At 39.4% G+C, this 22115-nt stretch overlaps 2 protein-coding genes across 11 annotated transcripts in view; both read right to left on the bottom strand.

Annotated features, from left to right (window-relative positions):
* Positions 1 to 22115, bottom strand: part of LOC127440776 (gastrula zinc finger protein XlCGF57.1-like) — a 134603-nt gene that overhangs the window by 37776 nt on the left and 74712 nt on the right. For 4 of the 9 annotated variants that reach the window (XM_051697664.1, XM_051697663.1, XM_051697662.1 and 1 more), the window contains one exon: positions 1071 to 2762. The exons of 3 other annotated variants lie outside the window; for them this stretch is intronic. In XM_051697664.1, the coding sequence (XP_051553624.1) occupies positions 1834 to 2762 (929 nt within the window). In that variant the 3' untranslated portion in view covers positions 1071 to 1833. Of the gene's footprint in view, positions 1 to 1070; positions 2763 to 11926; positions 12053 to 16551; positions 16800 to 17013; positions 22092 to 22115 lie in introns of those variants that run through there. 2 more of the 9 variants (XM_051697666.1, XM_051697665.1) reach the window with 2 other exon arrangements.
* Positions 1 to 22115, bottom strand: part of LOC127440769 (gastrula zinc finger protein XlCGF57.1-like) — a 216730-nt gene that overhangs the window by 157791 nt on the left and 36824 nt on the right. The window lies entirely within an intron of this gene.

Here is a 22115-nt window from a genome sequence, read left to right as displayed (position 1 = left end):
TTTCTGTATTCTCCTCTCTTTAATCGAAGTTTCACACAGACAGTGGTGTAGCCAGAACGTTTTTCAGGGGTGACCAGGTAAGACCCAGTAATTTCACCACAATGCATCTTATTACTAGGTGAAAATGGCGTTTTACTGGTGTTATACTTTTGAACCAAACCGATTTCATGTAACCTCATGCACCTCAACAAACATTGGCTTAACCAGTTCTTTCCCAGTTCTGCAATGCTACAGATTACTAAACTTTAAGCCACTTTCCCCATACTATCTGCTGCTCAAATGTGCCCCCTGACCATGTGTGTTCTCATGGATTTCTATACTTTAGGATTGAAAATTAACAAAGAAATTAATTTCTGTGTTACTACCAATATTCCTTTGTGATAACAGACCACCTCTTGCATTCCAAAGCACACAGAGGATGCTGATAGTGACCTATCAACCTATTGTTTGAGGTGTATGTATATTGGAGGTCTGCAAATGCTCACAACTTGAGTACAGTGGGGGTTAAAGGTGGTCTGCTTATCGGTCAGTTTAAATGTAGCCATTCTAGTTTTGGTCACATGGTCAAGGAAAGGATAAAAGTGTAGTTTAACTTATGGTCAGGGCTCTTTTTCCTCTTCTCTCTTCTGGTCTCTGAATCTTCTCTCTGGGCTCTGCTCTTGGGCGACTGAGTTTCAGGCCATAAGGCCAGACTCTAGCTCTCAATGTCATCTCTCTCAATTCCCTCTCTCTCACCCTGGTAGTATGCATACTGGTTTCATATTCATATATTATACATCCAATTTGTAACTTTTATATATAAATTGTAACCATCTGATGTAACCTTTTAAGACATTACTGTTATTAAACATTTTCAACTTAATCTATGTTTAGTTTCTAGCACTGTGTAAACTATATTCTCTCAAGTGCTCCATATTGCAATAAGATAAGATCATAGTACAGTTCTAAACAATGCTCTCCCACATTATTAGCTATTCTAACTGCACTTATTTCTGTCGATGGTATTAGTAGCAGAAGCTGGTAATAGACAAGAAATGCACAGTTTTATTCCATCTTGCTGTTAACATTTCTTTAGTCACCTCGGCATTCCTACAGCTTGAACCACTGTCGAAAAACCCACCTTACAATACTCTGTCTGTGAAAGGGCTGTGCCAACACTGTGGAGTTATGTTCATTGTCAATGCAACACTTGGATGGGCGGGTTGTTTTGTGTCATGTATTTATCTACTTGTGCATTTTATAATTTGTTGTGCAAATGGAATGTCTAGGTATGTGACAATGTGACTGTGTAATGCCTGTGCGTTTAACAGTATTAAAACTTGCTATTGGTCAACGTGACAAATTCGCCTGTCAAAGTTCACCAAACTTGAACTCTACATGAAATCCTTAAGGGGAAACTCTTCACCACCGGAACTTTATAGTGCGAAATAGACAATCGCACGGAATCCCATTGAAATGGCAATATTTCACATGCAAGTTTCACTGTGCAAAGGTAAATGTGACCGTGACTTTACAGATGTCAGTTTCTAGCACTGTGTAAACTATATACTTTCAAGTGCTCACATGTTTTGGTACAAAGAACCAGAGTCTGTTTGCAGTCGAAACTGGTTTAATTTACATCACACATGGCTTGCCTCTAGATTTATGACGTATGGTCCGGTTCGCTTGGCAGCGAAGTGTCCATCAATTGAACATTGTGGAAAGGTTAATTCAAAAGCCCCTTTGGTTTGAAACAACCCTTCAACATGTCAGTCATGATTGTTGTCCCTTTGAAGTCCCCTTCGAAGGCGGATTTATCCTGTTTGGACTGCAGGGAAAGATTCTCAAGTTTGCTCACTGTGACATCTTTGGGCAATTCTTCTTTAAATGTCTCTGTAGAGTATTTGGCAAGCTGAAACTCCTCCCACATTGAGAGCAGTCATATGTCCTCTCTCCAGCATGCACTTTCTCATGTGTTATCAGGTGTTTTGGGTGAGCAAAACTAGTTTCACAATGTGAACACTTGTAAGGTTTTTCTCTTGTATGAACTCTTTGGTGCTGTTTCAAGGTGCTGATTCGGACAAAGGCTTTTCCACACTCGCCGCACACATGAGCTTTCACACCAGTATGTATTTCCTGATGTTTTTTGAAACAGACCAGCTGAGAAAAACTCTTCCCACACTGAAGACATGTGAAAGCCCTCTCTCCAGTGTGAATTCTCATGTGATCATCAAGGGTTTTTATTTCTGTGAAACTCTTTCCACACAGAAGGCATGTGTATGGGGTCTCTCTAGTGTGAATTCTCATGTGATCATTCAGACTTCCTATATTTGTGAAACTCTTACCACATTGGAGGCACGTAAAGGGCTTCTCTCCAGTGTGAGTTCTTATGTGGCTAACAAGGCTTCCTTTTTGTGTGAAACTCTTGCCACACCAGAGGCAAGTGAAAGGCTTCTCACCAGAGTGAGTTCTTATGTGGCTAATAAGATTTCCTTTTTGTGTGAAACTCTTGCCACACTGGAGGCATGTAAAAGGCTTCTCTCCAGAGTGAATTTTAATGTGTAAATTAAGGCTTCCTTTATGCTTGAAACTCTTTCCACACTGAAGGCAGGTGAAAGAATTTTCTGATTCTGTTCTTCGAGTTCTGTTTTGCAAGGATTTATTTTTAGTCTGTGTGCCATTTAAAGATTTTTCTCCAGTTATGAATTTATCAGGTTCCTGATACTGATGTTTCTCCTCCTCTTCATTCAGTTCTTGACTTTCCTCTTTTGGGTTCATCACATCTAAAATTAAAAATATGAAAGTCAAAAATCAATACAAGAGGAATAAACTTGAAACGGAAGGCGATAAAATTTAACTAATTAAATAGAAGCAACAGAAGCCTTTTAAGTATAAACAGAAGTATTTATGTGATTTTGTTAATACTAAAAGTATTTTAAAGGTTTTATTCTATAAATTCTTTAGTTCAGTGACTTTTTTTTGTGGAATAGACAACAAAATTCTGTCTGATCCTGTGATTGAAAATGGTGTCCTAGTGTGTAACTTCAGAGCTGTGCAGATTCCACTACTTCATGTTTGCCCAAATGTCTCCTTACCTGCTAAAAGCCAGTAATGTTGTGCATGTAGCGCTGTTCAGTACAAGTGTAGCTTAGGTGTGTGTAAGAAATACATCAATATTTAAAACCTTTTTTACTAAAAATGTTAGCTTCTGGCCAGCTGTGGTAGGCAGGGTCATGATGGTGATGTTCAAACTGCCTCTCACATGACGCAAGCACGTTGATATCCTCGGATCCCTCGGCTGGTCTGAAATCGGCAGGGGAAAAATGTTCACTGCACACCCTCAATATTTTGAGTGACTCAATGGGTGTATTGAGTCAGCGAGCGGCCAAAGCTTTAGTGCCTCATGGTCATGACACCCACGGACGTAATCTAACATTTTTCAGTAGGTTGAGGCATCCAGGATAAGCACACGCAAGCACCCTCTTGAAAAAGAAACAGATAGAAATACAAATCTTTAGCAAAACCAAGAGGCAGCGAGAGGCAGCGTGTATTCAACCCTCCTGGACCGTGCCTACCACAGCTGGGCGGAAGCTACATTTTATAGTTTTAAATATTGATCTTTTTCTTATACACACCTGGCATTTCACTTCAGAAGACATTACTTCATCCACTGGAGTTGTATGGATTAATTTTATGATGGCAATATGTGCTTTTTGGAGCTTCAAGATTTTGGCACCCATTCACTTGCAATGTACTGTACCGACAGGGATGCGATATTCTAAAAATCTTCATTTGTGTTCTGCAGAAGAAATAAAATACACATCTGGGATGGCATGAGGGTGAGTAACTGATGAGAGAATTATTATTTTGGGGTGAACTAATCCTTTAAGTTTAGCAAGCGGAATTTTTCCCTATTCATCCATTATGCAGGTCTTCAGCTGCGCAATTACACAGGGCCTTTGTTGACTTATTTTGTGCTTCATAATGCCACAAACATTCTCACTTGGAGACAGGTCAGGACTGCAGGCAGGCCAATCTAGCAACCACACTCTCTGCTTACGCAGCCATGCACTTATTATACAGGAAGTATGCGGTTTGGCATTGTTCTGCTGGAAAATACAGGGAAGTCCCTGGAAAAGATGCCATCTGAATGGCAGTATTTATGCTGCTCCAAAATTGTTATATATTTTTCTGCATTAATGGTGCCCTCGCAGATATGCAAGTTACTCATGCCATGGGCACTGACTCAACCTCATACCATGACAGACACTGGCTTTTGGATCTGATGTTGGTAACAGCCTGGATGGTCCTTTTGCTCTTTGGCCTGGAGAACACTTGTTTTCCAAAAACTACTTGAAATGTGCCCAAAATCCTTTCAATTTGTCTTTGGGGAACATTGTTCTAAAAGCACTGGATTATTTGCTGACACATCTGTTGGCAAATAGGCAAGCCTCGAACCCATCCTTGCTCTTGAAGGACTAGGCTTTTTTGGAGGCTCCTTATATACTAAAAAGCCAGCATCATAACCAGTTGGTGGGTTGTTATTAGTAGACTACTCAGTGTTAAGGATGTATAATTAGGCTGCTTTATGTCCATGTTACCCAATCAGATGTGTTTCATAGGGAAATATGGACCCTAAGCACAGCCCTTTGACAGGGTAAATAACAGATTTTCAACCAATAAATAGTCTAAATAACTATAACCTCTTATCACACAAAACTGGGAGTAAGAAAAGAAACATGAAAAGCTCAAATATAGAGAGCCACAACACCGCTTATGCACATCCTGGACACAGATGATGTGCTTCAATGTAACCGGAGTGCTTGAAGTCACATGTCGATCGGTTCTGCATTAAGAAGTCTAACAAGTGTTAGACTATAAGTATTGTAGGGGCGCGACATGTAGTTCACAGCATCCAACAGTTTGATTAGCCTTTTTACAGCTAACCTATTTACTTAAGCAGTGTCAGAGAGAATCTACAGAACGAGTCCTGACAAAAACGCTCCACAGCACCTCACAAATAAACCTGTGGATTATGCATTATAAGAGGAACATTGTTTACAGCAGTGAATTAAAGGACTACATGTAAAGGATTAAAGAGACAAAACCTGTTTGTGTGAAAATCTGCACAAATATAGCTTCCTATATTTACCTATAAATAATTGTATTAGCATTAATCTTAACAAATTTTTGTAATTAAATTAAAACAAGATTTTTCATCAGGGAGATGATTTTAAAATCGTTTGCCTCAAGAATCGCGATTTGTTACAGAATCTATTTTTCCCCACCCCTATTAATACCCCACAAAGTCCCATTGCAGGGCTGTGTTGTTGCTTTTTTCATTGAGGCCACAAACACAAGGCTACTTCACTCAGTGGAGCAAAAAAAAAAAAAGATACCTTTTTAATGATTGTGATATGAATGAACTCTTATGAGTTTGAAGGAACTCACAAACAAAATATCTGTCTAACAGCTCACCGGGCTGATCATAATTCAGGTGTCCATAATTAAAGAAAATTTCTTCTGTGCATTGTCATCCCACCAGTACTTTTTCCACATCCCTTTTGTCTTACAATAACTCAGTGATACATAATTTGTGAATACATAATTAATCTGTCAATAAGCATTTTTCTTGCAATTTTTTTCCTATGCTAAAATGACAAATGAATTCAGAAAGTGGAGGCACCACAGTCTGTTTTTAATGAACATAATTTCTTCGCTCACTGAAAGTTGCATATGGACATCCACATTCTTCGGCAAGTCTCAAGGGGATAAATACGCAATCACAAACTTTCACAATGTCAATTTCACTTCATTACAATCGTTTATGCACACACATGCTCCGGAAGATATTTCGGCATGCTCCACGTGACAGGAAATCAGAGAGAGAGTTGCGGTGAGTTGGTATTTCTGTCACCCCTCCACACTTTTTGTCATACCTCGACTGAAGAGAGCAAGATCTCAGCAAAAGTGTGACACCCTCGGCCAAAATCTGAGGCACCCAGGATGTGATGACTTGAGTATTCATGAATAATTCACTTAAACCTGGCATGGCATATCTGACTGGTGGAATATTGACTAGCGTAACAAATAACAAAACAAAACTGACAACAGAGCAAGACTGGAACACTGTAACACACAAGGAATTCACAAAACAATCCAACAAGAAACAGCACTCAAGAAAGAACTTAAGTAGGGTGAGGGAGAGAGGGAACAGGTGCCGCTGATCAACTGATGAGTAGAGCAAATGAGCATTACCAAGGAAACGCTGTTCGTGTCCTCCACATGGTACCTGTAAACACACGAGGAAAAGTGCACCAACACACAAGAGAGTCTGGGGAGGATCATAACAGTAACCCCACCCCCCACCCCCGATGAATGTCACATGTCGTCCAAACTAGACCAGAAGGGCCAAGGGGCCACTGACAAAGCTGGGGTCCATGGCGGCGCTGGCGGAGCAAACCAAAAGGGAGCCCACTGAACATAACAGGGGTGTGCCAGCTGAGCAGGAGACCGGGGCGGCACTAATGGTGGAGCAGGAAACCAGGGTGGCACCGGTTGAAAAATCCAGAATGGGACAGGCGGGGCACGCAGGACCAGCCAAGGTGGGTCCGTCAGGAGCGACCAAGGGAGGGTGGGAGGGGGAAACCAAAGAGATGGCTTAAAAGAGGGAGCTAGGCCTGGCAGAGCTGACAGGGGACCGAGGCGGGGCAGGAAGGGACTTGAAGTTAGGCATGGAGTGTTTGGTGGTGGCCGCTAGGGAAGGGATTGGGTCAGTGGTGCCATTGGGGAAGAGACTAGTTCGACTAGGTTTTTTTTTTTTCCTACCGAAGAGCACCTTCCATATATTTTTGTACTTTTGAGCAGACTGGATCATTTTTATTGTCATATTTGACTATTTTTTACAACTGATATTTTGTCACCAGCAATTTTTGAATAAAGGCTAAAAGAAGACTTTGAAATATACAAGCATTTCAGTGACAAGAAATGAGATGCATGTGGAATCTCCCCTCTAAACGTGCACATCTGCAGCAGAAATCAATTTTGTGTTGTGGGATTGTTTTCGCCCACACCAAAGTAAGACGTGACTGCAATAATCAGACTTTTGAAGAATATATTGAATATTACAAATTATTTCAGCTGTTCTAACAGCTAAAACATGTAAGGGATAATTGTTCAGCACATGTGACACTATTTATCAGCAAAACAGGGTTTCTGCATGTTTAAAATAATCAAGTCATGTTTTCCACTAAATTACTTTGTGGAAGAATAATATTCATCATAAATTTGAATTTATTTGTTAATCATATTAAAACTGGTAAATGTACCAATTAGCGGTCGTAGGGGAAACATATTAATACATAGCCTATGAACAAACAACAATATTTACCTACAAATTATACTAAATAATTTAATGTAAAACATCAGATGTCCTTGACACTGTTAATACAGTACTTTAATATAATACTGAATGATAACTACTAAATATGTTAATTTTACTGTAGTACAACAGAAATATTTCTGTCGTAATTTCTTTACATTCACACGCCATTGGTCCTGTTAAACCCTCAAGCCTTTTTAACGGTAAACTGAAGACATTTATATTCCTTACATTGTTTTTTAAACATACTCCTCATTTACAATGTGGTGAAATGTCACCTCCTCCTCGTCTGTCACCTTCTCTTCCTTCTCCAAGTGTCAAGTTATTACAAGAATGTTTGGAATTACGTGAAAATAAAGTGATTTCGTAGCACTTCGTGTTCTCAATGCACATTATAGCAAACTATAATAATATTTCACTAATAATATACTAATATGCACTAATAGCAAACACACTGGGTGTGCTTGGATAATGTTAATCCAGACTAAACATACATTTATTGAATGAAATTGCAGCCTTTTGGGGGGTTTAATAAATCGCACTGGGCCAACTCATGATTTAAATGTTATTTTAATTAACTGTACCACAGGCGTAGATTTAGGCAGGGATGATACTGGCATGTCAACTTTCAGAAAATCGAAAATGTCCCGACCAACATTTGGGCAGTTTTACAATTGTAAAATTGTTACAATTGTATAGGGTAGAATATGCTTCTGTGCAAGGAACGCTTCCTTAGTACAAGATGTATCTGTTGTTATTCTTAGTGGTGCTTGCAAGTTCTAGATGAGGTAAGCAATTATTCAGCTACGAGTACCCTACATGGAAGGTCAAATAAAAGGGTATGAGTTGTATATCGTAAATAACTGATCTCCACAAGATGCTGCAAAGTAGTAAAGGCACCTGTTTCCTAGAATTTCTGCTTTGTATCTATGAAGACAAAAGCTGTAAATGTCTAGACAAGAAAAAATATAAACATACCATATATTAAGGTTTCTGTACAGGATGAAAGACCTCTAGGGCAGTGGTTCCCAACCCTGTTCCTGGAGGCCCCCCCAACACTACACTTTTGGGAAGTCTCCCTAATCAAACACACCTGATTCAACTCCTGAATTGGGTGTGTCAGAAAAGGGAGATATACAAAATGTGCAGTGTTGAGGGGCCTCCAGGAACAGGGTTGGGAGACACTGCTCTAGGGATTACCTACAGTAGGTTCACAAAAGTAATTATAATAGCATACATACTGAGGATTGATATGTTGATAATATGATTGTATAGATAAATGAGTACAGGAATGCAGATATATGACTACATAAACGATTATAAGTGATTATGTCTCATAATATAAGAATGTTCCATAGGTATAGAAATAAAAAGAAAAACATCTTTCATCATTCAGCAAACTGAAATGACATGTACACACACACACCATTTGTTTTCTTATAAACAAGATATGAATTAAATTATACATACTATATGCAGTATAACTGAACTTTTTAGAGAAATAGCATATGGGATGTTCAATCCCATCTTGGCCTCTCTGTAAAAGAACAGCACCTGCTCCATTATCACTGGCATCAACAGCTCATTTTCATCAAAGGGCTGATGAAAATTTGGTACAACATGTTCAGGTGCATTAGCCAGTAAGGCCTTAGCAGCATCAAATGCCTGTTGGCAAGCCTCAGACCAGTGTTCCTTGGGACTCTGTCAAAGGTGCAACAATTGGGGCAAAGTTTAGGCAAAACCCACGGTAATGCCCTGCCATTCTTAGAAACCTGTACAGCTCCCTGCGATTTGTAGGTACAGTATTGGAAAAGCACAAATCGACTCAACTTTGGCTTCAACTGGACAGACCTGCCCATTTCCCAATACCTTGCCCAGGTAAGTGACTGTAACTTTACGAAATTCACATTTTGCCAGATTTATGGTTAAAGATGCATTGGCTGGATGAACAAACAACTCCCTCATCTGGTCCAGATGGTATGACCAGGATGAGCTATACAGGACCAAATCATCCAGATAAGCTTCACATCCAGATAATCCAGACAGTAGTACCTGGAATGTGGCTTAAGCATTTCGAACTCCAAAAGGCATAATCTCATATTGCAGAAGTCGCCCGGTGTCACAAATGTCAATACCCTTGTAAAAGGTCAAATTTGCTTACAAACTTCACAGATCCCACCCTATCCACACAGTCATCTATGTGGGGTAAAGGGTAGCAGTCTGGCTCAGTGACAGAGATAGGCTTTCGATAGTCAGTTCAAAACCTATATGATCCTTCTGGCTTGGTTATAAGGAGACACAGTGTACTCCAAGCACTAAAGCTAGGTTCAGCTAGATTGTTCTCCAGGAGGTAGGTAACCTCTTTTCGCAACAATTCCCATTTTGTGGGAATCACACAACCGGTTGTGATTGTACTGCTGAGGAATAGTGGTAAAAATACATTTCAACCACTGATTTTTCAATTTGTCTGCCTTTGGAAATCCAAAGAGGTTTTGCTTTCGCAGTGAATAAAACAGAATCTTCTCGACTTGGTGACAGCACTAACCCAACTCATTCTTGCCTCAGCTATAATTACGTTTGTTTGAGGGCGAGCCAAAGTAGCCAGTAGGCGGGCATTATGCAAATGTGTTACATAATGACGTAGATACTTTATGGAAGAAATGGCTGGACTGAGTAAATGGTTACAGCAACAGGGAAAAAAGATTTAAACATGACAGAAAAAAAACATGTTGCCGAGGAGGGCTTGTGTTCTTGTCAAGTGACTTATGAACTTTCAGCTTTTTTTATTGAAGAACTGACAAGTCGTCAAGCTGTTCTGAACATTTTCATCTGCAATTGCTGCACATCTTCACAAACACAGATTGTAATCCACAATTAAAGTGCCCCCTATCTCATGACAAGAATATTACAGGTGATGTCCTGAGTTCTATTAATAAATTACAATTTATTTGAATAGTTTAATGTTAGTAGTCACCTATTCATTCCAAAACTCTAAAAAATTCTGAATTACCTTAAAATAAATGACCCATGAAGAATGGGTCATAAATATGACCATAATAGATCAGATAAATTGACCATAAATATGATGCAGAAGCAGTGTAATGAAAAAATACCAATGCAGTACAAAACAGTACTACCACAGTTATTCAACTGTAACATACACATCGGCCATGTCTGCCAACTTGGTCAACTGTGAAATGATTATGTGCCTTATTGGAAAATTTGCAGGTATAAAACCGGTTAAACTTAATTTTTATCTTAAGCTGGCTCTACACTAGCAGATTCAGAACAACTCGAATTGGGTGGGTGTCACACTTAATGACCGTTTTCGCTAATCTTGCCCTCCTAGTCAGTGAGCCCATCACATTTAATGATTAAAAACAGAGGGAAGGTGTCACACTTAATGACTGCCTTTGACATTTCTCAATGCTTCACGGTCATGTCCCATTTTCACAGCCAATCAACCTGAATTTGATCTAAACCATATGCATTACTTTAGTCGTTGATATGAACTGATATTCATTAAAAGCACTTTTGATCCAAATAAACAGCTATAAACAATACAACATTTCAAATGACAAAAGGGAGGCAAACCTGTTTTCCATGGATTTCAGTTGATTTTTTTGCTCTATTTACAGATGTTTTGTTGTATTGAAAGCTTCTGTAAAGTGTTTAAGCTTAATAAGGAACATGTAGATATTTTACCAAACAATAGGGACAATTTGGCCACAGAAAAGGTGTCTTTAGCTAAAAGGGGAGTAGTTTTCACTCCAGAACAATAAAGCGAAACAGGTCGATAAGCATTTACAATGTCCTGTGCCTTATCACTGCAGCAATAGTATAAATATTAATTACAAACTAACTACTCATAATCGTTATTGTATATTTAAACTGTTCCTTACCATGTACATTGAGTTCGGCAGTGATCTCTGACCACTTTTTTCTTTTAATGGTCTGTCATTATATGACATATGAGATATGTCATACAAACATACGTGCTGACTCCAAAGAGCAATACATTTCTCCAAATGCACCGTCCACGAGTGCTTTCCAGACACCATGCTCTTTCTGCAAAAAACAAAACAAAACAAAAACAAAAACGCTTCCATCCTCCAGCAAAAACACACTTTATACATGAACTGCACTCATTGGTCACTGCCTTGGTGCCGTGTTCCTGCCCTACCCACAGCCAGTGATAATTTCAAGCAAGCCGGATGTGTATTTTCAGTGTTTCGAGGCATTAACTCAGCTGGGAGTCCAGACAGTCTAGTGATTAATATCTCCCGCTAAGAGGTGCTAAGGGGCACTCTGTCTCCCTCTGCCTGGCCAGTGATTATGTTAATGAAGCTAACACCTGAAAATAATTGGAAAAATCAGCTAGTGTAGAGCCAGCTTTACACTGTAATTGTGCCATCAAAAACTCTCACAGTGACATCCCTGGAAGACAGTCATACATGTTTGGACTGACACGAGGGTGAGTAAATGGCAGAATATGCATTTCTGGGTGAACTATTCCTTTTATGCTCCTCAGCAGTCATGAAATAAAAATCAAGAACGGGCACCAACTTCTTTGTTCCTCAGTGTCTTCATTCTTCAGACTGAATGGTTCTGAAAAACTGACATCCTCACCCTCCTCTTTAAACTCCTCTTTAACAAACTCCATCTTCAGTAGCATGTCAAGCAGATTTCATTCTAAGGATCAGAGAGTGCTTGGAAAGTTATGATGAGTTGGCGCAAAAAACATGCACAACACATAATAAGCGGCTCTAAGTGAAGGTAATCATTTAAATATATGAACCACGAGTAATATTTCAAGGGGCCAAAATTTTTTTTTATATGATCATATTCTTCTGCAGATGTTCGAAAACATGATGAAAAATATATCAATGTAGAAAGAAAACCAACCCATATAAAAAAGAATTACATGAAGCTAATATTAACTAAAACAATGATTCCCGGGAGTACGAGTAACTCAGGGGGTACTTAAGCAGGTTCCATGCTTAACAGACACTGTAAGCAAATCTATTACTGTATACTATAAATAAATCAGTAAATTAAGTAAAATTAAGCTATTCACTACGAGCAGTGGCGTATCCTGGCATAGTCGATACAAGCAGTTTTTTTATTTTTATTATTGTTATTATTTATTTATTTATTTAATTTTTTGACATGTTGAATTGTTTTGCACATTTGAAATGTTAAATAATAATTATAAGAAATACCGCAGGGTAAAAGGCTCCTTTAATTTTATTTTCTCCCAAAACACTAAATAGCATCAAAAACTACCAAAGTACTTTCCTAAACACCTGTTTGACACTATGAAGTGTAAATTGTTCCTCTTTCATGAGATCATTGTGTGTAATGGCTAAAGGTTGATTTTGAGGCAATTTGATCTAATATTAAACTATTTTTAAAATACTGCAAATTTATGTAGCTAAGGAATATCCTGGAAATGATCACATTTATTTTGAAACAAAATGTTAATTTGTCATTATCAATTTTGTTCAAGGTGATTTAAATTTTTTTAAATAACTGTCCAATAACTGAAAGGATAGCATTTGGGGTAAAAAGCCCCCCCGTTCCTGGGACTAATGGGGCTTTTCCACTGCACCGTACGGCTCGACTCTGCTCGCTTTTTGAGGGTTTTCCACTGTGGATAGTACCTGGTACTTTTTTTAGTACCACCTCGTTCGAGGTTCCAAGCGAGCCGAGCCGATACTAAATGTGACGTCAAAACCCTGCAGATCACAGATTGGTCAGAGAGAATCGTCACTACCTGCGTCACTGGATTTGCGACACGGGACATCAACCCGCTAGTTTTAAAGTTAGCAACAGCGATAGCAGTATCATTTGTTCACGTGACTTTCGAATTGTAAAAAGAAATGGCTGTGCGCAAAACCACGCCGTGGTCAATAAACGAGGTGCAGACATTCATCTCGTTAGTAGCCGAGGAGAGGAGAGCTAGGATGGGGTGACGCGAAGAGGCGACTTAACTATGATGATCAGCCAATAATCCCACCCACGTTGAGGCTGCACTAAACTACAGTGGAAAAGCAAGCCCAGAAAAGTAAAGCGAGCAGAGTCGAGTCGAACTGTAACGTGCAGTGGAAAAGTGCCATAAGAGGCCTGTCAGGATGTTGGCCTTTGCTATCAGTGTTCTTCTGTTTGTGTGTCCCCCCTGTGTTTGTGTGTTGGTCTGTTTCTGTGGTGGCAACTCATTCCTGCTGATTCGTCTCACCTGCCTCTCATCATCTCATCACCAGTCTACTCTATGTAAACCCAGAGTTTTCAGTCATTCATTGCCAAATTGTTCAGTCTATTAGATTGGTACTAAGACTAAGGCCGAATTGAGTATATTTACTCTACTATCGCTCTCTGTAGTTGTTCATATTCTCACCTGTTTTCTCCTGTGCCCCAGGTCACATCCCATCAACCTGTGCTCTATCACTACCACTACAGTTTTCCTCTGCTCCACTCCCCATCAAGCCTGCCATGCCAAACTATCAGCCCGCCGCTCCGCTCAGCCATTTACCTCCAGTCTATTGTTAAATTAAACTGTTTCATCGAACTCTCTCTCCCTGAGTCTGTGTGATGCTTTTGGGTTCAATCTTTCATTTGGCATAACGGAACAATCTGGCCACTTTGGACCCAGCAGACACAAATTCTGTTCATAAAGCTCTCTCTGGGCAAGGAGTACTTCTGGAACAGCATGGAAAAATAGCTACGGGATCTAGCAGACAGCAACCAAGCCATGACAGGTCAGATCTAACAAATCTGTGAAAAATGAAATGATATTTCTGTTCTACTCGCTCGGTGGTCTACGAGTCTGACTTCCAGTTATCCTGCACCCACAGCGCCCCCGTCACCTCCTTCTCGGATAATTCATCCTTTACGTGAGGCTCATGTCCCGGATTTAGGAAAATGTAAGTCCTTTCTTCTTCAGTGTTCCGTAGTTTTCGACCAGCAGCACATACATATTCTGAAGATGAGGCGAAGATCTCTTATGTCATTGGCCTCCTTCGGGGAAGTGCCTTAGCATGGGCCACATCAGTCTGGAGCGTTCAAACCGCCTTGTTTAACAATTTTGCCTCCTCTTACTGCTGAACTTAGGAACCTTTTTGACCACCTTGTTCATGGAGCTGAAGCCGAGAAGCACCTCGTCTCCCGTGTACTCTCCTGCGTCCCAGGTCCATCACACATCCCGTCAACCTGTGCTCTACCACTTCAGTTTCTCTCTGCTCCGCTCCCCATAAAGCCTGCCACACCAAACCATCAGCCCGCTGCTCTGCTCAGCCTTTTACCTCCAGTCTATTGTTAAATTAAACTGTTTCATCGAACTCTCTCTCCCAGAGTCTGTGTGATGCTTTTGGGTTCAATCCTTCATTTGGCATAACAAGGCCCCTATTAAACACATTGTTTTTTGTTTTTAAGTGGGAGGAATATTCAAAGTGGGATCACACTGACCGATCCAATCACAGTTGAGATTCATTTGTTTATACAATACTTGAGATGTAATGAAATGTCAAATGTGATTGGAAAGAGCAATAAATGATGCACCCTTTTCTGAAGTAGTTATTTTGATTAAGCATTATCTTAATTTGTTATAAAAAAAGCATCTTGCTGTCTCAAATGTATTTGCTTAAGTTAACAAACTGTGCCCTATCCACAATATTCTCAGCAAGTCTACTGTATTTCGCAAGGTGGGCGGAATTTCCAGTTGGCTAGCGGAAGTGCAATCGGTCGCCATTTTGTATGTAGTCGGTCACTGGTTGCTTGCGTATCATGCGGTTGAATTCTTGCTTTTTAAACCTTTTGCACGTAAATTCTAAATGATTTAACTGATCCCCACCAGTGTGAGTTAAAAAAAATGTTTTTATCAGTGGTTATTATACAATGTATCAAATTTTAAACTCCAATGTGACGCATCAAGCTTGTCACGTGACACTGGGCAGTCACATGAGTGTAGGTAAGCAATGCAAGTCATGTTTCGCTTATCTTCACTTTAAAACCTTCCTAACTGGTTTAAAACATGTATAAACGATAAATGTTTTAACAAACGGTTTATATTGGCATTTATTTATTTTCTCTGGCTTTGAATTTCACTCCCACGTGCTACTTTTCCGCCAACACATTACAGGATTACTATTGGTGAGTACATTAAGTCTTTTTCGATTGAGAAGCTCCCAAAATTGTTAGCAAACATATGTAGACCATGATAAACTATTTATCGTAGTTATAGTTTACGTAATGGCTCGTGCTGTTCACTGCTTGTGTAATGTTGTGGGCATATTGCACATACGTGATCTAATGTTTTATCGTGTTCACTTTGATCAAAAGCTATTGTGTGAGGTATAGACTATATTATAATGCTAACATTAGGAATGGGTTGCAACTGAAAGTAGCATGATATGTAATTCATCAGCAATATACTCTTATGCAAAGGTAATGCTGTAAATACACATTTTACAAAATTGAGTAATGACTGAAATCGGATCTCTTGGATTATGATCTGTCTCGTGTCAGATGGGTTTGGCTCAGTTATGCTCGTATTCCAACAGTGTGTGAAAATTGGTTAGACAATTTAAAAAATTTTGAAGCCATTTTTTATTCTGTGTTGGCACAGTTACTACGTTTGGCCTTTGTAACGCAGTAGTCACACCGTTTCCTTCCATCACCATTAGATGCTCAAATGTGTAACTAGAGTATATAGGGAATATAAAGAAATAGCCACATGATGTAAAAAAAATAAAATAAATAAAAATGTATATGTGTGCTCTGTGAGAGACCAGAGATAAGTTCAGTATTAGCATTATTTTTAAAATTAGATTTTATTTAATTTTATCTAATGATCTATGCTTTTATATGCATTTGTTTATAGATAATAAAACATTTTTAATAAATATCAAAATAATGAAAAACAATACAAATATTTTAATAAATACAATCAACCTAACCATAAAAGCTACTAAATAGCATTTGTGGTAAACAAGCCCACAATGCACACATTTCATAGATAATAAACCAATTACAAGGAAAAACACACAATTTACAATAAGTAACAATGGAAATATAACAATAACAAATGTCATAACAATAACAACTACTAACTAAACATTTGCTTATTTTATTTCACAGTTCGGTACTCCTCAAAACATGGGGCAACACACAAGGGAGTGTTGCATGGCACTCACATGAACTTGGTGAGGTGCCTCTGCTTTGTCCTGTGAGTGCTGGAGAGGCAGACCTTGCAGTGCCGCCTGGTCCTGCTGCCCTGGGAAGCTGTCTACGGGACATCGGAGGGGAAAAGTCCCGCAGTGGACCGCACTCAAACGCAGTGGAGTGTCCAATGCAGGGCGGCCCCCATTGGATGGTGTGCTGTGCTCCTCTAGCAGTCCTCTCATCAGGTTCATCCTGAGTTGCAGGGACGTGATGACTTTTCCTGTTGATAGCAGAGTACATGGGTGGGAAGTGAGGAGGAGTGTGGAATATGACAGCATGGTCATTGTTGTTTTTTGTTCATTTTAGCTGAGTTTAAATGCATTCATTTTTTACATTAAAAAAATAATAAAAATGATTAAAATAAACTCTTTATTTACATGTTTATTTATATGTAAATTATATGTTGTTCTTAGTCTGATGTGCAAATTTCTCACCCGTAAGTTGACGGTGGACAATGTGGATGTTCAGTACAGCAGTGTCAATAGGTGAAAAGACTTTCTTGTTCCATTTGGTGGTTTTTCTGGCACACTCAAGAAAGCCTTTCATCATGTCAGCCTTGTCCACTCTCCCCATCTTTTTGTTCGATTTCAGCACACAGAGAGGCTTCATCTTTCTTTCTCTGGTGATGTGATTGACCTTTCCGTTGGCTGACGTGGTAGATGGGTGGACCGTGGTAAGGAGGTGAACATCCCTCTCGTCATGCCATTTCACTGCCAGTTGTGTTCTTTTTCTCTAATTTTCTTTACATTCAACCTGGCTCTTTGTCATTTTGCAGATGAATGTTGGCATTCCATTCCTGTTGGCTCATACAGTCCCACAAGCTCTTGTGTCCAGAGACAGGAAGTGTTGGAACAGTGTGGTACTACTGTACCAGTTGTCCACGTACAGGATGTGACCCTTTTTCAAGTATGGAGCCAGTAATGTCATGAAAACGGACCCAGAGATCCCAAGGCATTCATAGTGCTGGATGTTGGTGGTGGATCCTGTGTGTATGATCATGTCCTGCACGTAACCGGTGAACACATCACATAACACAATTTTTTTTTTACCCCAAATCTGTGGTGAACTGGCGAAATGCCAGCCTACCCTTGAATTTCATCAGCAACTCATCGACACACAGATCCCTGTAGGGCACAAAGATGTGACGAAATGATGATGTGAAAGCAGTTAATATGTTTCTGATTTTTTTTGCAGGGGGTCGTTGATGTTTGCTATTGCATTGTTGGAGAAGTGTAGGCAGTGGAGCAGCAGAAGGAAGCGGTCCTGGGAAAACAAAGACCCGAACAATGGTCTCAGGAGCATGGGGTCTGTACTCCAATAATCACAAAGTGAGTTTTTTTTCACAATTACCATTAGGAGCACTGTCAGCAGGAATGTGTACATTTCATGAGCATTTGTTGGAACCCACTTTGTGATCTTCCCTTTCACTTCAGGTGGTGTTTTCTCCTGCAGCTCTGAGGTTTAGCAGTTTGTTTCCTCAACACTTTCCTCAATTAGTTCCTCAGTAAGGAACATCTTAAAACATTGGACTTCACTGGGGGATTCTGGAGGGTTTTGCACGCCACACGTCCGGTCATCAAAAGCAACCCCAGGTCCAGGAGGGTTAAAATCGCTGATTGTCCTCCAGGAGGAACAGTTGACATCAACTCCATTTGAGAGTGAATTGACGTGGGTATGTGTACCTTCATCTTCACTGATGTCAAGGGCTTCAAGATTTGGAGGCAGATCCTCATCAGAATTAAAAAATTTGTCCCTAATTTCTTCATTTGTCAGTTGTCTTATTCTTCTGTCCATTGTAAAAGGACTGCCAGACATTTTGTTTAAACTAAATGTATGATTAAAATGTAAAAAAAGAAATAATAATAATAATAATAAAAATGCTAAACTGTGTTGAAAAGTGAATGTGTGTCCAAAATCAGTGTTGAGTGCGAGTCTGAAGTAAAAGTGACGTAGTGATGACCTCACTTGACAAAGGGAGGGAAAAAAAAAAAAAAGACCTCAATTTCAATTTCCATAAACTTCTTCATTAGATAATGAAATATGTAACATTCCGATTTCTAAATATATGAAAATAAACGTGTTTTTAAAAAAGTTTATAATGGTTGTATTATCATCGAGCTAATGGGGAGTTTTAACGGGCTACAGGTGCAGCCATGCTTGTTTATGCTGCAATAATCTGGGAGATTGTCCATCGGACAACACGCAACATCATCCACTTCTCCCAGTAAGCATACAAACAAGTCACTGGGGAATTGGGATAAAAATAGGAGTGGCATTTAGATGCGAATGAAACATGACACCAAACAGTGTGAAACTACGCTTTAAATATATCAGTGTGTAAATACAAACTCTATGTTATAAACATACTTTAGTGGTTATATGTAAGTCTGCAGCATAAAATAAACATTATGTGGTTGAAAAGACTGATTGTGTTCTATAAATGACAACCGCTCTGCAAGCACCTCTCTGGCTCAGCGTGAGCCCATGGCGTGAACGCAGCTTTGAACGTGGCAGTATGACTACGTCACACATTGTAACTGAATCGCACCGGTTTGATCGTACGTGTGAAAGGGTTAAATGTTGTAAGATGTCTTTAAAATTTCCTGGACAATGTGTGCAGTTAATGGTTATCCTAATAATCAAGCGAAACTTAACTTTTATCTAAAAACAGAAACCACTCGCAAAGCAAAACGCTCCAGTCCCAGATGCTGCTTCTTCCATCGGCTGCCAACAGTAGGGTTGACTTAGGAAAATCTGTTTGAAAAAGCTTTGGAATAATTTGTTTGTGTGCTCTTTTTACTTTATTGGCAAGAAGTCAACAGTGGGGATTACTTAACAGTTGAAGCCAGAAATTTACATACACTAAGGTTGAAGTCATTAAAACTAATTTTTTAACCACTCCACAGATTTCATATTAGCAACTATAGTTTTGGCAAATCGTTTAGGACATCTACTTTGTGCATGACGCGAGTAATTTTTTCAACAATTGTTTACAGACAGATTATTTCACTTTTAATTGACTATTTCACAATTCCAGTGGGTCAGAAGTTTACATACACTAAGGTAACTGTGCCTTTAGACAGCTGGGAGAATTCCAGAAAATTATGTCAAGCCTAATTTAGCTTCTGATAAGCTAATTGGCTAATTTGAGTCAATTGGAGGTGTGCCTGTGGATGTATTTTAAAGCCTACCTTCAAACTCAATGCCTCTTTGCTTGACATCATAAGAAAATCAAAAGAAATCAGCCTCAGAAAAAAAAATTGTGGACCACCACAAGTCTGATTCATCCTTGGGAGCAATGTCCAAATGCCTGAAGGTACCACGTTCATCTGCACAAACAATAGTACGCAAGTATAAACACCATGGGACCACGCAGCCATCATACCGCTCAGGAAGGAGACACATTCTTTTTCATAGTGATTAACATAGTTTGGTGCGAAAAGTGCAAATCAATCCCAGAACAACAGCAAAGGACCTTGTGAAGATGCTGGAGGAAACAGGTAGACAAGTATCTATATCCACAGTAAAACGAGTCCTATATCGACATAACCTGAAGGGCTGCTCAGCAAGGAAGAAGCCACTACCATAAAAAAAAGCCAGACAACAGTTTGCAAGTGCATATGGGGACAAAGATCTTACTTTTTGGAGAAATGTCCTCTGGTCTGATGAAACCAACATTTAACTATTTGGCCATAATGACCATCATTATGTTTGGAGAAAAAAGGGTGAGGCTTGCAAGCCGAAGAACACCAGTGAGGCATGGGGGTGGCAGCATCATGTTGTGGGGGTACTTTGCTGCAGGAGGTACTGGTGCACTTCACAAAATAGATGGCATCATGAGGAAGGAAAATTATGTGGATATACTGAAGCAACATCTCAAGACATCAGCCAGGAAGTTAAAGCTTGTCACAAATGGGTCTTCCAAATGGATAATGATAAACATACCTCCAAAGTTTTGGCAAAATGGCTTAAGGACAACAAAGTCAAGGTATTGGAGTGGCCATCACAAAGCCCTGACCTCAATCTGATTTGTGGGCAGAAATGAAAAAGCATGTGCGAGGAGGCCTACAAACCTGACTCAGTAACACCAGTTCTGTTTGGAGGAATGGGCCAAAATTCCAGCAACTTATTGTGAGAAGCTTGTGGAAGGCTACCCAAAATGTTTGATCCAAGTTAAACAATTAAAGGCAATGCTACCAAATACTAACAAAGTGTATGTAAACTTCTGACCCACTGGGAATGTGATGAAAGAAATAAAAGCTGAAATAAATCATTCTCTCTACTATTATTCTGACATTTCACATTCTTAAAATAGTGATCCTAACTGACCTAAGACAGGGAATGTTTTCTACGATTAAATGTCAGGAACTGTGAAAAACTGAGTTTAAATGTATTTGGCTAAGGTATATGTAAACTTCTGACTTCAACTGTATATTATCCACCGTTTTGGTCCGGCTGATGTTCTGATGTCCAGAAACGGAGTGCAGTGAATTACATAAAAACAATAGCATTATTGTGCTAACTGGTGTGTGTACATGTGCTGAAAGTTCATTAGACATTTTGAGAGTCTGTTCATTTCTATTCAGCATTGGCCTTTGTGAATGCTTCACATGTTTGAAATGCCATTATTACTGAGTATAAAAAGTAATGGTGTTTTTCCTGAACTGTCTGTGAGCAGTGATGATGTTTCAACTCTTTCCATGCTGTGATGCTGAATGGATAACTTCTACAGTGAACAAATTACCTAAAATACTTCTATTTGTGATATCTGGCCATCATCCTCCCACCCATAATCAATAACAGATAGGTGGGGAAGAACAATATCAACTCACTGTAATTTTGTGATCATTTGTTCACAAGTTTCTGTCATTTTTAATGCTGCATTAGTACATAACATAACGATTGTTTACGCTTAACCGGAAGTTCTGCCCACATCGCCCGCAAAGCATCATGGGACTCAGGAATTTTGTGGATAGGCTCACATAGGGGGTAACATAGGCTGTGTCTCGTTTGGAAGGACGCGTACTCCGGTGGTCGCATTTGTCAGCTGCATACGTCATCGAGGCTGTATCGTTTCAGAAAAGTGAGTAGGAGACTCTGAATGCAGCCTTCGAATGCGACCTTCTTTTACGGGAATTCAGAGGATGCATGAGGTGTATCCTTCGTGGGCACTCACAATCCACAATTCTTTGCTTCAACGGAAAGAATATATACTATTATAGTATATAATATATACTTCACTCTGTATACTACAGCCTTTAAAGGACGCGTCCTACATAGCACACAGCCTTCCAAACGAGAGACAGCCATAGTGTACATACCGGGGCAATTGTTATAGCGCAGTTTGTCTCCCTCATCACCTTTAAAAATAATAATAATAATAAAAAGATGCATTTTATTCAAAACAATCTTCTGTTTTTTTATACAAATTATGTTGCTCCATAAATATTCAATAAAAATGTATGCATTTCTTGAATCTTGAGATACAGTGACTACAAAAAACACAAATTTTCCTTAAGGTGTTTCTTTAGCCCCG

The sequence above is a fragment of the Myxocyprinus asiaticus genome, chromosome 5 (assembly GCF_019703515.2).
Source record: "Myxocyprinus asiaticus isolate MX2 ecotype Aquarium Trade chromosome 5, UBuf_Myxa_2, whole genome shotgun sequence".
NCBI lineage: Eukaryota > Metazoa > Chordata > Actinopteri > Cypriniformes > Catostomidae > Myxocyprinus > Myxocyprinus asiaticus.
Note: the sequence above shows the minus strand (reverse complement) of the source record. Positions and strands in the feature narration are given on the sequence as shown.